This window comes from Anser anser (assembly GCF_964211835.1).
Source record: "Anser anser genome assembly, chromosome: 22".
NCBI lineage: Eukaryota > Metazoa > Chordata > Aves > Anseriformes > Anatidae > Anser > Anser anser.
In genome coordinates this window covers 6239564-6253158 of record NC_139743.1, presented here as the reverse complement: position 1 = coordinate 6253158, position 13595 = coordinate 6239564, and the positions used below count along the sequence as shown (strand labels likewise).

Genomic DNA, 13595 nt, shown 5'->3' with positions numbered 1-13595 from the left:
TCTCCATATATATTTTTTTTAAATCTCAGAGTCAACATAGCAACTCAGCATCCCTTTATTTGGGCTGGGGTAGCTTTCAGCACTTTTCCAGACGTACCGAAGTGGGTGCAGATCTTTGCTCGCTCTGCTCTGATCCTTCCAGTGCAGCACAGACTCCTGCCTGCGACACCAGGGGCAGCATGCCAAGAGAAGGTGCACCCTTTGGTATACACCACACGATTTCTTGCCGTCTCCTCTTCTGCTCAGCTTTTACCACAACTCACAGGACTGCTGAAACCCTTGTTATTTTTACTTACAGCTTCTGTACGGTAAGTCAATGAAACAAGCACAGGGAACTGCCTGTAGGTCTTTACCATTTCAGCTGAGGGGAGAACTTGAAACCTGTGGTTGGAGGACACATTGTTACTGGTCAAAATACTACCACATAAGGGCAGTGAGAAAGTACCTCCTCATTCGTTTGTAAAAGCCTGGCAGCTTCAAGATGCTTCAGAAATAACCTTCAACTTTGCTAGTAGGAACAGCAAGCACTCAAAGATTTCATTAGCCTACTTCACGTCTTACAGGAAAATCAAAATGCATTTCACTACCAGAGACTTTCTTGTCAAGTTTCACAAACAAGAGTCACTGCTATCCAAAGAAGCTGTACCAGCAAAGCTTGATGCAATTACTTTGGCGAAGGAAAAAGAGATAAAGGCAATTTACTTGCCTTCATATAGGTCATTTTAGGATCAGTATTTTCCATGAAACCAAACCGACTTGAAATTTAATCTGGGCAGCGAGCATGTTGCAGGTCCCCTGATAACAGAGAGGTCAGCATGCTCTTTACCACCCTGGCTCTACATACATAGGTCTGAGCTCCGACAGCGCTCCCGCTGAAGCATCTCTTCCAGACACTAAGATGCTCTTGGCACCAGTCTAAAGGCTCTCTTTTAAGTCTACATGTGAAACCTGCAGCACTTCCAAATTATTCCCATCTTTCTATGTCCAGAAAACCTTCATCAGAGTATTAATGAAGCCTAACCTTGTTTAACCTACGGAGTCCAAAATCAAATATAACAGCATGCATTACACAGAGAAAGCCCAGGTATAATCTAAGTGTCCATCTGCTTTGCTGTCAGATTCTTTATTTACTGGTTGCAAACATCGCTCCCCACTAGTCAATTATGCCAGGCTCCACAGCACCATAGAGACTGATAATTGGAGCGAAACATATGGAAGAAAAGGTTAGCTGCAACTAGCAAGTGCTAATTCAGAGCCAAACTCTGTTGGGATATTAATTAGCTCTTCAGGGTCAGGATGTTCTCTCAAGTGAGTCAATTCCTCAGATGCCTCCTCAGCTGCTATTCAGTTCTTACTCAACCCATTGGCCTCTGACATCACAATGGGGAATCTGAGTTCGGTAAGAGTTTACCCTCCTAGAGTCAGTCAGAAAAACCTTCGACCTCAGAGACAGCTTGTGAGGAATAACTGAGTAACAGAGCTGAAACAAAGCTCTTCTCTGACTATGCCACAATACGAGCACACAGAGCAGAAGCCACATTCAGATGCTTCTCATAATCCACTACGCAGCAGCTGTGATCCACAGTCACAACATTAAGGAAAATGCGACAACTCCCCTGTGCAATGCAGTAACAAAATAACACGAATTTCAGAAACTGAATATGAGACCAAACACTGGGCCCTAAGGTGTTATTAGGGAAAAAGGCCTGCAGGAGCTGGCCCTGGACAGAAAGGTGATTGCAGTTCAGGGCTCATAATTCATGCACAGCAGAAGAAAAAGTGGTTTCAGGCTCACAAGATGAACTGCAGGATAGAGCAAAACTCTTAATAATCATATAGCCCTCAGCAAAGCAACAATAAATCACACACAAAAATAAGCATTCGTTTTTCAACAGCTTTTGTGCCAACACTGCAGTTGAAAGTAGTCATTAATCAACCCTAAGTACACGAAACTTAAGTTTCTTCTCAAACTTCACAGCAGTTTTTACCAAGCTGCTAGAAATGAGCTGTAAACACCTGGGGACTGTCCCTACACATCACATGTAAAATACAGCAGCCAGTCTCAATATTGTACTTGGTAGGGACAAGAATTACATACAAAATTTCACCTGTACACTCAAGGATCAGAGCTGCTAATGATCGATACACAGGGGATTTGATGAAGCTTTCTACATCAGCTAAAGTTTCAGGGAATGAATCTGAGAATGAGCCTGAGAATAAAATTCAGGCTACGTCATGGGCTGGATGAGTTTGTCCTGAGTTCTACTTTTAAGTACATGGAAAAAAATATGTCTTTTTTAGACATTGATAAGACCGATTAAGTCATGCTTTTTTAGGCATGTGACATTTCTGGTAAAATAACTGAGAAACGGAGGGAAAATGAGGTCTCAGTCAGCCCGGCCCATCTGATTTTACTGAGTGGTTCCAGGAATTTCCCCCAGTTGAGCATGAACAGACTTACCTGTCGTCACGCATGTGAGGGCTCAGGAATCGAGACGAGTCATCATCGTGGCTGCTTTGCTGGCTGCTCTGCTGACTGCTGCAATAGAAAAAAGAAGCAATTAAGACAGATTTTGATAAGTCCCTATCAAACATTTTGATTTTAAAGCCAAAACAAGAAAAAACACAAGCTTCATTCTTCATATATTTAGAGATGCAAAGAAAAATATAAGGAAGCTCATATCTGACATACAACAGGAGTTAGAAGCCTCTTACTCCCACTCAGTCATGCTTTTCTATGAACTTTCAGATACAGAAGTAACCTTGCACATTGTCTACAAAGTGTTTCATCACACCACCCCGCAATGGTTTCATACAGCTTAACGTTCAACTACCAAACCACTATCTGTTCATATACCCCCGCTTCCGGACAGCAGGACAAAAGAGCAGTTAAAGGGAACTCTTTTTAAGGATGAAGCAGCCAGAAGTGGTCACCACCAAATTTCTAGTGGAGAGTTGCATGCTGAGCCCACAAGATGTCACTCTTCGCCTTTAAATGGGTAATTTGGGGGTGTTTCTTTTTTATTTTTTTAAATCCATTGTATGATGTTGGCTTTATTCCCTCCTAGCAGCCTCTGCCTGCTCCAGGGACTCATCAGCGTTCCTGCTTCCCACTTCTATAGCTTCATGTTTCTTCGCAAGAGCTTTATTTCTGAGCCCTCGACGGGTCTGATTCTGCCTTCAGATACCAGACTGCAGCACAACGCAGATGTTCCTGGGGCATCCTTAATCTGCACAGCCTGGGTACCCTGCCTATGGAGCCATGGCAACACAGCTTCAGCACAAACTGTCCAGCCCCACCTGGGACACTGGATGCATTTGCCTGAACACACACCATGCTAAAACACTCTGCGTTCGCTGCTGGAAGAACCCAAGCAGCTCAAATAAAACCAGTTCAGGTATACAGATGCATGCTGCGATCACAGCTTCTACTGCAGCGTAGACAAATCTATGTAATACATTGCGCATCACATACAGACTGCCCAAAGGCACAGAAGCAGTTTCAAAAAGGCCCAAATTGCATCTTTTCTTCTTAGAAAGCATTAATCCTCAAGAAGACCTACTTTTGGGTGAAACAGCACTAAAACACCATAGTGAGATTTTTCTGTCAAGTCTACTTGTTCTTTTCTTTTCTGTCTCTCTTCAGATTAATTCATCCGAAAAAAAAAAAAAAACCATTTCTTTTTCTTCTTTAAACGTACTCTGTGCTTGCATGAAGAAATTGTTACAGCTCCTCTTACCTATATCTACTCAGGCATTTCAACTCAACTACAGTACAGAAAGGATACCTGAAATGATAATTTTATTTAAGTCAATATCTTTATTAAGTCCTATGTAAAAAAGCACTACTTTTGCCACCACAGAAATTAACAGAGAAAAGTGTGGAGAGGTTTAGAAGTTTATCTACAATTGTCTTGGTACTTCCAAGGCATGAAGAAACCACTAAGCAGACAGAACAGGAACTAGAACCAGAAACTACGTCAGTGGAAGACGAGAGCTACGTCCTCAGGTATTAAACAGCATTGCTTCAGCAAATCTGTATAAGAATACAGTGGCTTGTTAGAGCCTTTTTTTTTTTTTTAAAGGGATCCAACCACCCAACCCCCTCCAGCCCCATCTTTTTCTTCACAGAGCAAAAGCATCCTTCTGATTAGTTTGTGGTCTTGAGAGACTATTCATGAGGTGGGTGGGAAAGGCCTGTCTCTTCTCCTTGAAGATCCGGGGACTATTCCTATAACTACTTGTCAATTCATAAATAGAAAACCTCTCACAAAACTTTGTCACTTCAGTTTTGATTAAGCAGATAAAAGAAGCTTACCAAAAGAGTCCCAATGTAACAGCCCAACTACAGCTCCTGGAGTGCTGGGAACCCCACTTGCAACTTTACTCTCAGACAGTTATACAAGATGTACCTTAGACCTTTCCATGCTCACCCAACCGTCATTAAATGCCTTGTTCAGACAGCCCTTCAAACCAAGGGTTAAAATTTAATGGAATACAGATGTCACAACACAGTGCAGTACAACACCTTGCCCCCTTCCCTTATCACTCGTGAATGCTCAAGACTAGAAATTAAAGAAACTCACACCAGAAGGAGATCAGTTCTTCCCCCTCCTACTTCACTGCAGGAGTGTTTTGCATGAAAGCTTTCCACAAGTTTGTGAGCTCTTCACGCAGAGAAAAAATCATTTCAATGTTTTGATTACTAGACAGTGCAGCTGTTAAACCCCCTAAAAAGTACAGAGCACTTGAAATGCAGAGCTATTGTTTCATTACACTTTTCAGTCCATTGCAAGTTAACCTGCTTTTAAGATGATAGTGTTCCTCTGAGGTGGTGGAACAACAAATTGCTGCTCTTACCTTGGCTATAATTATAAGGGGATAAGAGAGGTGTGATTTGTATTGAGAAGTAATACGGGGGAAAGCTTTACATACAGATGTTGAGATTTTGTATTTACAGAGAAGGCTAAAAGCTGGTTAAAAGTCTTAGTCAATCAGTAAAAGAAAGTGCAGAAGAAAACAGTCCATTCCTAAGGATGCTTGTTCCATTGCCTCTTTTCTAGCACCTGTAATATAAGCATTAAATAGTTTTCATCAACTTTGTGACCTACGTACATGCACTTAGATGAATGCTCATGAGACTGTCACACACAAAAATCACCTCTTCCAAATCCTGCCAAAAGTGAACTTGAGTAGACTGCTGATACTAGAGATCAAAGTGCAAAACTTACTTTAAAAACGCTCATCACAATTCATTTCCCTGACCTTATGCCACTCAAAGTTAAATATTTAAACATTTCTCAGACCTGGTCTCAGCAAGTTTTAGATTACATTTTATACTATTATCTTCTTGCTTTTTTTTTTTTTTGGGGGGGGGGGGGGGCGGCGCTGCAGGGGGTGCAGTATCTCATCTTACTCAGATTTCAGTCTCTAAATGGTAAGGCAGAGCCAATCTCTCATTTTATGCACGAATAGGCTTTTAAAGCTAAGCAGCTCTTCTACTAAGGTGTCTGTCCAGATTTCAAAGTTCAGACACTCGTGTCAATGTTTGCACAGCAGGAGTTTTCTGGGAATCCTGTACCTTCCAGATATGTCTGGAAGTGTTATTAAAAGTCATGATCACAAGCAAGAGTACGTGACATTGGTTTTTCCCGTGTGGTTTTTCCCCTGCTTTCCACTTAGCAGTCCTAACAAATTTGCCGGCCCAGGCCAAGCTTTGATAGATCTGCATCTTCAGCAATTCCATCTTTGAAGGCATCAATACAGCATGATCCATTCCACCAAAGCAAGGCAGAAACACACACAGATTGCTTTCACCACACTTAATGTTCTCATAGCACTCGCACATTATTGGATGGGTGGAAAAAAGCATCTAGTCTGGCACTTAGAACAGATGCCATTACTTGTCCTGAAATTAGAAGTGCAATTTCTCAAAAAGAATTCGACTACAAATGCATAAATCCAGAAGCAATGAGAAATGGGTCTCAACGTGTGTTTCCTAACTTGAAACGTGTGGATAGCTGTATCTGATAAACGACCCCACTAAAAACTAGTGCTCCCTCTCCAACTCAGCCTCTCGCTTCTGACAATGCTTTGAAAAGGTGATAGAAAACATCTCACTGTACTTGCGTATCTGCAGGTGAGAGTCTGGCAGGCTTTTGTTCAAAGGAAATTCTTTCAACAGTGATGAATGATCGGGGTGAGCAAGGGAATGGGGAAGAAACGGCTGTCATGGAAGATGGAATCAATTCACGAGCTTGGAGAATCAGTTATTCACAGGAGTCTGTGGTCTTCAGAAGGTTATTGTTAGTCACAGCTATTCAGCAAATACTTTCACATGGAACTTTTCAAGTCTGAACACAGGTGAATATTTCCTATTCATTTTTCTTAATTAAACCCTGTATTCATAGGCTTTGGGTTCAGTGCTAAGCATTTCACAGAAGTAGGATAGGTAATTGACAGGTATAAAACCTCTCTACAAGTGCTTTCTGCAACTGCAGCAACTGTTCCTGGAACACAAAGCTAATATCTGATATATCATGATATCCACATTTTCAATTTTTCTGTGAAACTAAAAGATATGTAGGTTATAAGCAATAAAAGTGAACTTGCATCAAGGCTTCTGTTAAAATTTGCAAAGCTGTTTAGTTATCCAAACAACAGGGTGTTTATTTTCCTCCATCCTTCCAGCTGCAAGCACCGAGAGGTGAACCTACCTGCGTTAAAGCACACACCTCACAAAGTTCAGCATGTCTGACAAACTGCCACCAGAAAAAGCATAGCAGTAGTAATACGTTGTGTTATGGTTACTTCCAAGCTGACAAAAAAAATTAAGTTGATCATCCCTTTTAAATACGGCTCTTGTATTTATTTTAAGCCAAAACTCTTAATTCAGCTGAAAAAAAAAAAAGACAAAAATGGAGTATTTTAAACACTAAATTTCACAATGCAAAAAACAGTCATCATTTGAAAACTCTGGTAAATGTTTTTCCCCATCTTTCCATGGCAACATAAACATAGGATACTACTACCAGATAATCCTAAACTGCAAGCCTCAGGTGCGCCAGAAGAAAAGTTTCCTCCAACTTTCCCCCCTCAGGGCTGGAGAAGCTCGTCAAAGACAGAACAATTTTACCTTCCACTTCACCCTCCTGCTCTGCCCATCCTTCCCAGCACGTAGCCCCCTCCTATTTTTCATGAGGCAGCAGAAAGACCTCCCAGACCCAGCTGCCCAGCAGCACCTCAGTGCCCTCAGCAAATTAAATCCCTGCCATCAGCAGCCCCGGGTTTCTATGGCTGCAGCAGCAACGGGGCCGTTACAAGCACCAGGAAACTGTGAGGTGGAGGGGACAGAGAAGGGAGCAAGGGTGATGAAGAGGAAATTGCCAAGCTAGGAAATCACCATCTGTTATTCCAACAGGTAACAGACAGCCTCGCTCATCAAGAAGGGCTGTCCTTCAATAGCCTTAAAGCTTTCAGCCTGTGAATTAAAGTCAGAGCACCTGCACCGACGGAGCTTTCCCATAGGTGCTGCAAGCTCCCGCTCTCTGCATACGAGTGCCGAGTTGTCAGGGGTAACATACGCTTGTCACTGAAGGTAGCAAGCTAACACCGGCCTTTATTAAAGATGAGACTCGTGTTCAGTGAACTGTAATCATTGCACTGATACCAAGCCCCGTGGGAGGCAGGTGGCAGATGGCACCACAACACCTCTAAGGATCCCAGCACCCATTTGGTTTGTGCAACCCAGCTCCACTTAAGGACTTAGGAGTTTCTTCATATATATACATATATATATATATATATACACACATACATAGGTGGTAAACACCTCAATTATATGAACTGAAGTTGAAATGGAGATGCAGAGGTGAGAGGAAAATTTATAGCCGAGCTCATGAATGAATGGCAGAGCTGTAAGGTGAATTTTTAAGGGCTTTTAGCTAAACAGAGCCTGCACAAGCTGGAGCGCGTGTAATATTACCAGCATGTCCAAAAACCAAAGGGGCGCTTCCTCCTTGAGACCTTTGTGTTCTGTTAACTCAGTTTCATAAAGCAGGGGGAGCAATGTTTACAGGCTAAACCCATTCATAGTGAGCAAGAGAATAAGTGAGCTGCCTCGGCCAAATCCCTACCAAACAGTTGCATCTATCACACAGACCAACACAATTAGTACTAATTGGCACTCTGAAGTCACACTCAGTTGGAGTCAGACTGAACCTGGAGCAGGGCTCCCTTCCCTCCTGGCAGTCCAGCGGAGAACTGTGGTAGTGAACACAAAGGACAGGTAAATCCTGGCAAGCACAGGGCTGTGTACGACATGATGTTCAGATGGTCCCAGAAATATTTGCTGGCTAGGTAGGATCAACAGCATTTAAGTTCCGGGCTGTTTGCAAATGAGTCAGTTTTGATGCTCTTGTGTGAATGGTCACCCTAAACCACACAAATACCGAAAGATAAATATTTAAAAAATACAAGCAGCTGCACAAAGGCAGCAAAACTCAGCCAACAAAATAGTGCTGGTAAGAGTCACAGGCACTTGGCACACGTTATCAAATAAAACCATATCCTCTGCAAACAGCACCTCGGTACTCTACATAAGAGACGCATGCTGCAGTTCCAAAAAATCAGTTCACTGGAAGCACAAATGAGGCCTTATTTGAACTTGCAGCTTCAAAAAGGAGAAAGATTACATTAATAACCAAGTCCCTGCTAAGCCATCATTCATGTACTGTCACATTTCAGATTCAAAAAGATACCACATCAGTGGAGGTTTGTGCTTATGGATTTTCCAAGGCTACCAACAGTGGAGAAGGTGGGTTGTTTATTATACAGGCCTACGCAGAAAACTTTTCCTGGTTTTGCTTTGAAGATGCAAGGGAGCATGGATACCAGCTAAATGCCATCTACGTATTCAAGTCTCAAATTCAATCCTCAGGGTGTTTGCACATTATTCACATTGCTTCTATTTTCTCCAGAAATCAAGTTGTGTGTTTTGTTTTTTTTTTTTTTTTAAATGTAGTGTAAGCAATAACCATGGAAAGATTTATTCCAAAAATTTAGACACAGTATTGTGAGAAGTAGTTTCTGCCAGCAGGACTCTACACTGCAGAACACCACGTCTGACCTGCATCCTCCCAAAAACCTCAATTCACCAACTCCACCTACAAGCCGACCATGAAACATGCAACCCATTGACCTCTTCTACTGCAGACATCCTGCGGAACTGCCAGTTCCTCACACCGGTGTGAACTCAACGTGAATTTTGACAGAAGCGATAAGCCAACGCAGGCTGGCAGCCCCGAGCAGCACGCACAGCGCTCCCTGCCGCAGCCTGGTGTTTCAGGCAGGAGCCCCGCTTCCTCTTGGGCCTAAAACTGAAACGTGGAAGTTTCTAAAAAACCAGACAACCTGAGAAAAACCATTGGCAGAAGTACTCGTTTTTGCAGGTTCTCAGCAATTACATGGCATGGAAAGAACAAAACCTCAGGCCACCAAGCCACCCTGGTCTTCCTCTCAGTCACAAGCAGCGCGGGGCTCAAACAGTTTCCCATCCTCAAGTCCTTCTTCCGAGTCAGTAAATGCTGTCACCGATGCCACCTCCAGCCAGCAGCCTTCCCAAAAGTGAGAACACAAGCACTATTTGCATTTCCACAGCCCTTCCAAGATGTGAGAAGCTCTACAGCCATAACTCTTGTAGCTTTTGATATTTATCTTTCACCTTTAGCAGTTATTTAGGGGAGGGGGAAGAAACAGCACTATCTCAAGCATTCATGAGAGGTTTTTCCCTCTAGAAAGCTCCACAGTATTTTACCTGGGTGTGGAAGGAAAAAGATTAACATTCTTTTCCAGACCAGACTAAATTGTAATTTTGGTAAGCAAAGCAAAAGCATTATCAACTACTTGAAATTAAAGACTGTTTTTAATTAAAAATCAGAATATTTAAGATATCTTTATAATATTTTTAGCATGAGTTCCAACAAATCAGCAGTTCCCTCTCACCTGGTGTGTCTCACTAAGCTGACCAAGAGACTTTGCATAAGAATGTTCGTCCTTAAGGAAAAAAAAATGGAAATTTTACCTCTTTCTGCTGGAGAATGTGAACAGTAACAGCCACACAAAGCTGTTGAGCAGTTGCATACGTTGCTGAGCAGTATGAAAAAAACACCCAGCATGGCATCTGGTTCCTACTATCAGATAAGCTGTGAAAATTTCTCCTGTAAAACCTCTATGGTTTTGTGCCTGGCAATTCAAGAGACCTCTGTCTCCTCATCACATACCCTTTCGTCAGATCAGATGAAATGCTTTTAATAACATACTTCAATTTTAACAGCTTGAGTTAAAGATGCTAGAGTCATTTTAGGACTTGGGCAAGTCCTTTCCCTTTAGCTGAACCTGTCATTTAGGACTTAACTCCAGCAGAAGACCAAACCAAATCCATCTTCAGAAGTGTCAAGAGCTGCAGAACAATCAACTCCATACTGATCCAATAAAATCCACAAGATTTTTAATGTTATTCGGAGCACCAACATTTTATATTTAATAAGCTATTCTGGATGTTGTAACTGACATGAGTTTGGCTTTTTGGACAAGTGCTAACAGGAGGAAAAAAAATTATCTTGGGGAGCTCTGGGAAGGGACTACAGACATCAAGGCGCAACTTCTAGGACATGTCAAGAGAGAAAATCCAGCAAGGAATAATGACAGGCAAAGTGTGATTTTGAAACCTCTTCCATCTTCTGCTTTCTGGCTTATTTTTTCCCCACAGGAGTGGAACACATTCAGATTACCACCAGCACAACCTGTGCCCAGCATGAATAACTCATGGCAAAGTGTTCAAGAGCAAGCGATTTACTGCACCTCAACTATTACACATGTGCTGGTGGGGAGCACTCACACAAGAGTTGAAGTCAGGCCACAGCAGTGCGGGGGCACCTATTTACTCTCAGCTTCTGCCAGGGAAAGGACGGACAGGATTTCATTTCAATACCAGCTTTAAGGCAAAAAGGAGAACAGTGCTTCGAGCCCAGGTCATCTACTCTCTCAACAGTTCTTGCATTACACACATTAAGAATCACGTGTAGTTCTGGACATTACTAGAAAGGGTGGCTTTAAGTAAATAAATCAGTTAAAGCAGATAGACACATCCCCCACATCAATAATGCACGTTCATAATAATGCATGCATAGCAAAAAGCTACCAGATGCAGTCTGTGAGGACAGCCTTGCACTGCCTCAATCAAGTTCTGTGCCCTTGTGTGCAGGATTCATACTTTACAAAGCCGTATGCAGGTAAGTAACTTCTGTTATTAACTGGGTAGTAAACAATGGACAAAGAGCATAGCTACAAAGCTGTCTATATCCCTTCTGAAATAATTCAAGTTACTGAATGACCATGCGAGTCCCCCAGAGCAAACGGAGTCTGGATCATCATGCTTTTGTGGAAGCACAAGTTACAGGAAAAACCATCTATCAGAAAAATGGCTTCTTCCTCCTGCCTCATCTTGAAGAGAGCTCAGTGTTGTAGGCAAGCTAGGCTCTTACATGCCCCCTCTTCTGTTTAATGAAAAGAAATACTCCTTTGCTCTCACGACCAACCACCTAACAGCTTGCAGAGAACCAGTAGGCAAACAACCATTACAATTATCCAGGTTATTAAAAACTAACCAGTGTTATAAAACATTTTATAGGCTAGAGTTTCCAGATAAAAAAAAACAGCCGGCTTTCATCAGACATGGAGCATTACGGACAGCCTCTAAGTCCTAAAAACATTTGTTTATTCACTTGGATGCTTACTGTATGCTAATGGTCACAGAGCTATTGCTCTTGCTCAGGGGCGTGAGCAGCACATGCATCACTGGAATGAATCAGCTGGTGCACAGCTTGCTCTCAGCTACCAGCTCTCCTGGGAAAACCCTGCCAAACAGGCGGATAAGCTGGCCCCATGACAGGGTTAAGGTTATTAGGCTCAAAAAAAAAAAAAAAGTGCTTCACAACAATTCAATTAGGAAGAGGGAGCAATCAGAAGCAAACAGCATTCATTTTTTCCAATGGGAAAAACATGCTGATGGCTGCACACTTTACCAGGTGAAACTCGGGAACACAAGCTTGGGAAGTCAGGTACTTAGCAGCGTGTCTCTGCTACCAGAAGATGCACAGCACACTGACCACACTGGGAATCACAGTTAGGGCACTTGCAATTAATCAGCTGGACAGCTCAAACATCGTTACCGTGCAGGGCTTGGTGGAGGAACCACTAGACAAAATGCTTCAGCCTCCGCTGCACAGGAGCCGTACAGGTCTGTTTCCCTTAAATGAATAGCACAGTAAGTGACAAGTGTCATCTATTAAGAACAGCATCACAATAAAACAGCAGCACGAAAGAGCTGGTGCTCTAGATGACCAAATCCTCAGGAGGGGAAATTAGATGGGCAGCATCAGTCTGCTTCCCAGAAAGCCAGCCCCCTGCCCTGCGATTTTAGAGCAGTGTTTCACATACAGCAAACAGCCTTAGGGTGCAGCACGGTTTACCTCGCAGCACTAGCTGCTACATCTCTTTCAAATTAATGCCACAAAATCCCTTTAGGGTTCATCGCTCTTCCCGTGACAAGCTCTCCACAGAGACTGCGCGTTCTGTGTCATTTCTATGCCTGCTGAGCTTTTGGAAGCCCAGTGATGATCTCTGCCTCTGAGCCCAGACACTCAGCACACACTGACCCGCAATCTATGTTTTTTCCCCTCTGGACTGGGAAGGGAAAAATTCCATTTGAAAACATCATATGTTTTCCGTTGCAAAGGGGACAATTTGGAGCCTGCTACTTATGAAGAAAGGAGGTGCCATGCTGGCTTTGGTATGCTAATGCCACCTAATCCATCAACTGCTTTCAGCTTTTTTCCAATCACCACTTCAAAAACATAACCAAGGTTAAGGCAGAAACGTCTTTAGAAAGATTAATAAGGAGACAGCTGTCAGCACAGCCATGGGAATATCATGTGCACATAAAGATACAAAGTGGTGGTGGCATAGGTTTGGTTTTGTTTATGTTTGTTGTTGTTGTTTTTTTTACACATTTACAAAGAAATCTGTCTTGCCCTCTCACACTATCACTAACGATAAACCCAAACGAAAATTCTTCAGCCGTAAAAGCTGCTCTGTTGAAATTCAGAACTTAATTGTTATTCTGGCACTTCAGCATGTGCCCTATGCATTATCCTTCGCATGTTTCCAATGCTATTGCCTGAATCACGACATCACCACAGTTAAGCGAAAGCCAGTCGTATTCCTCAACCAAGAAATGTTTTTCAGTGCTAACTTTGAGAAAGGGCTCAAAGGCCTTGGCGGCATGCATTTATTGCTGAAGCTTCCCCGAAACTTAATAAAATGACGGATTGACCTTGCAAGAGGGAACTCGTGTGACAAGTTACCACATACTCAAAGGGCATAACAGAAGAAAGCTCTGTCCTGTAAATACTGGGGTAACAGTGTCAGTGAGACAGCTGGGAGCAGAAGCCATAAGAAACTTCACATCTGTCTTTTTTTTTTTTAAACACAAGCGTGATACATACATTCAGGAATAAACCCACACAAAAGTGCAA

At 42.6% G+C, this 13595-nt stretch overlaps 1 protein-coding gene across 16 annotated transcripts in view; it reads right to left on the bottom strand.

Annotated features, from left to right (window-relative positions):
* Positions 1-13595, bottom strand: part of GRAMD1B (GRAM domain containing 1B) — a 143648-nt gene that overhangs the window by 84198 nt on the left and 45855 nt on the right. For 12 of the 16 annotated variants that reach the window (XM_083808676.1, XM_083808674.1, XM_083808675.1 and 9 more), the window contains one exon: positions 2462-2539. In XM_083808676.1, coding sequence (XP_083664802.1) covers positions 2462-2539 — 78 coding nt within the window. Of the gene's footprint in view, positions 1-2461; positions 2540-4318; positions 4385-13595 lie in introns of those variants that run through there. The other 4 variants (XM_083808677.1, XM_083808667.1, XM_083808682.1 and 1 more) reach the window with 2 other exon arrangements.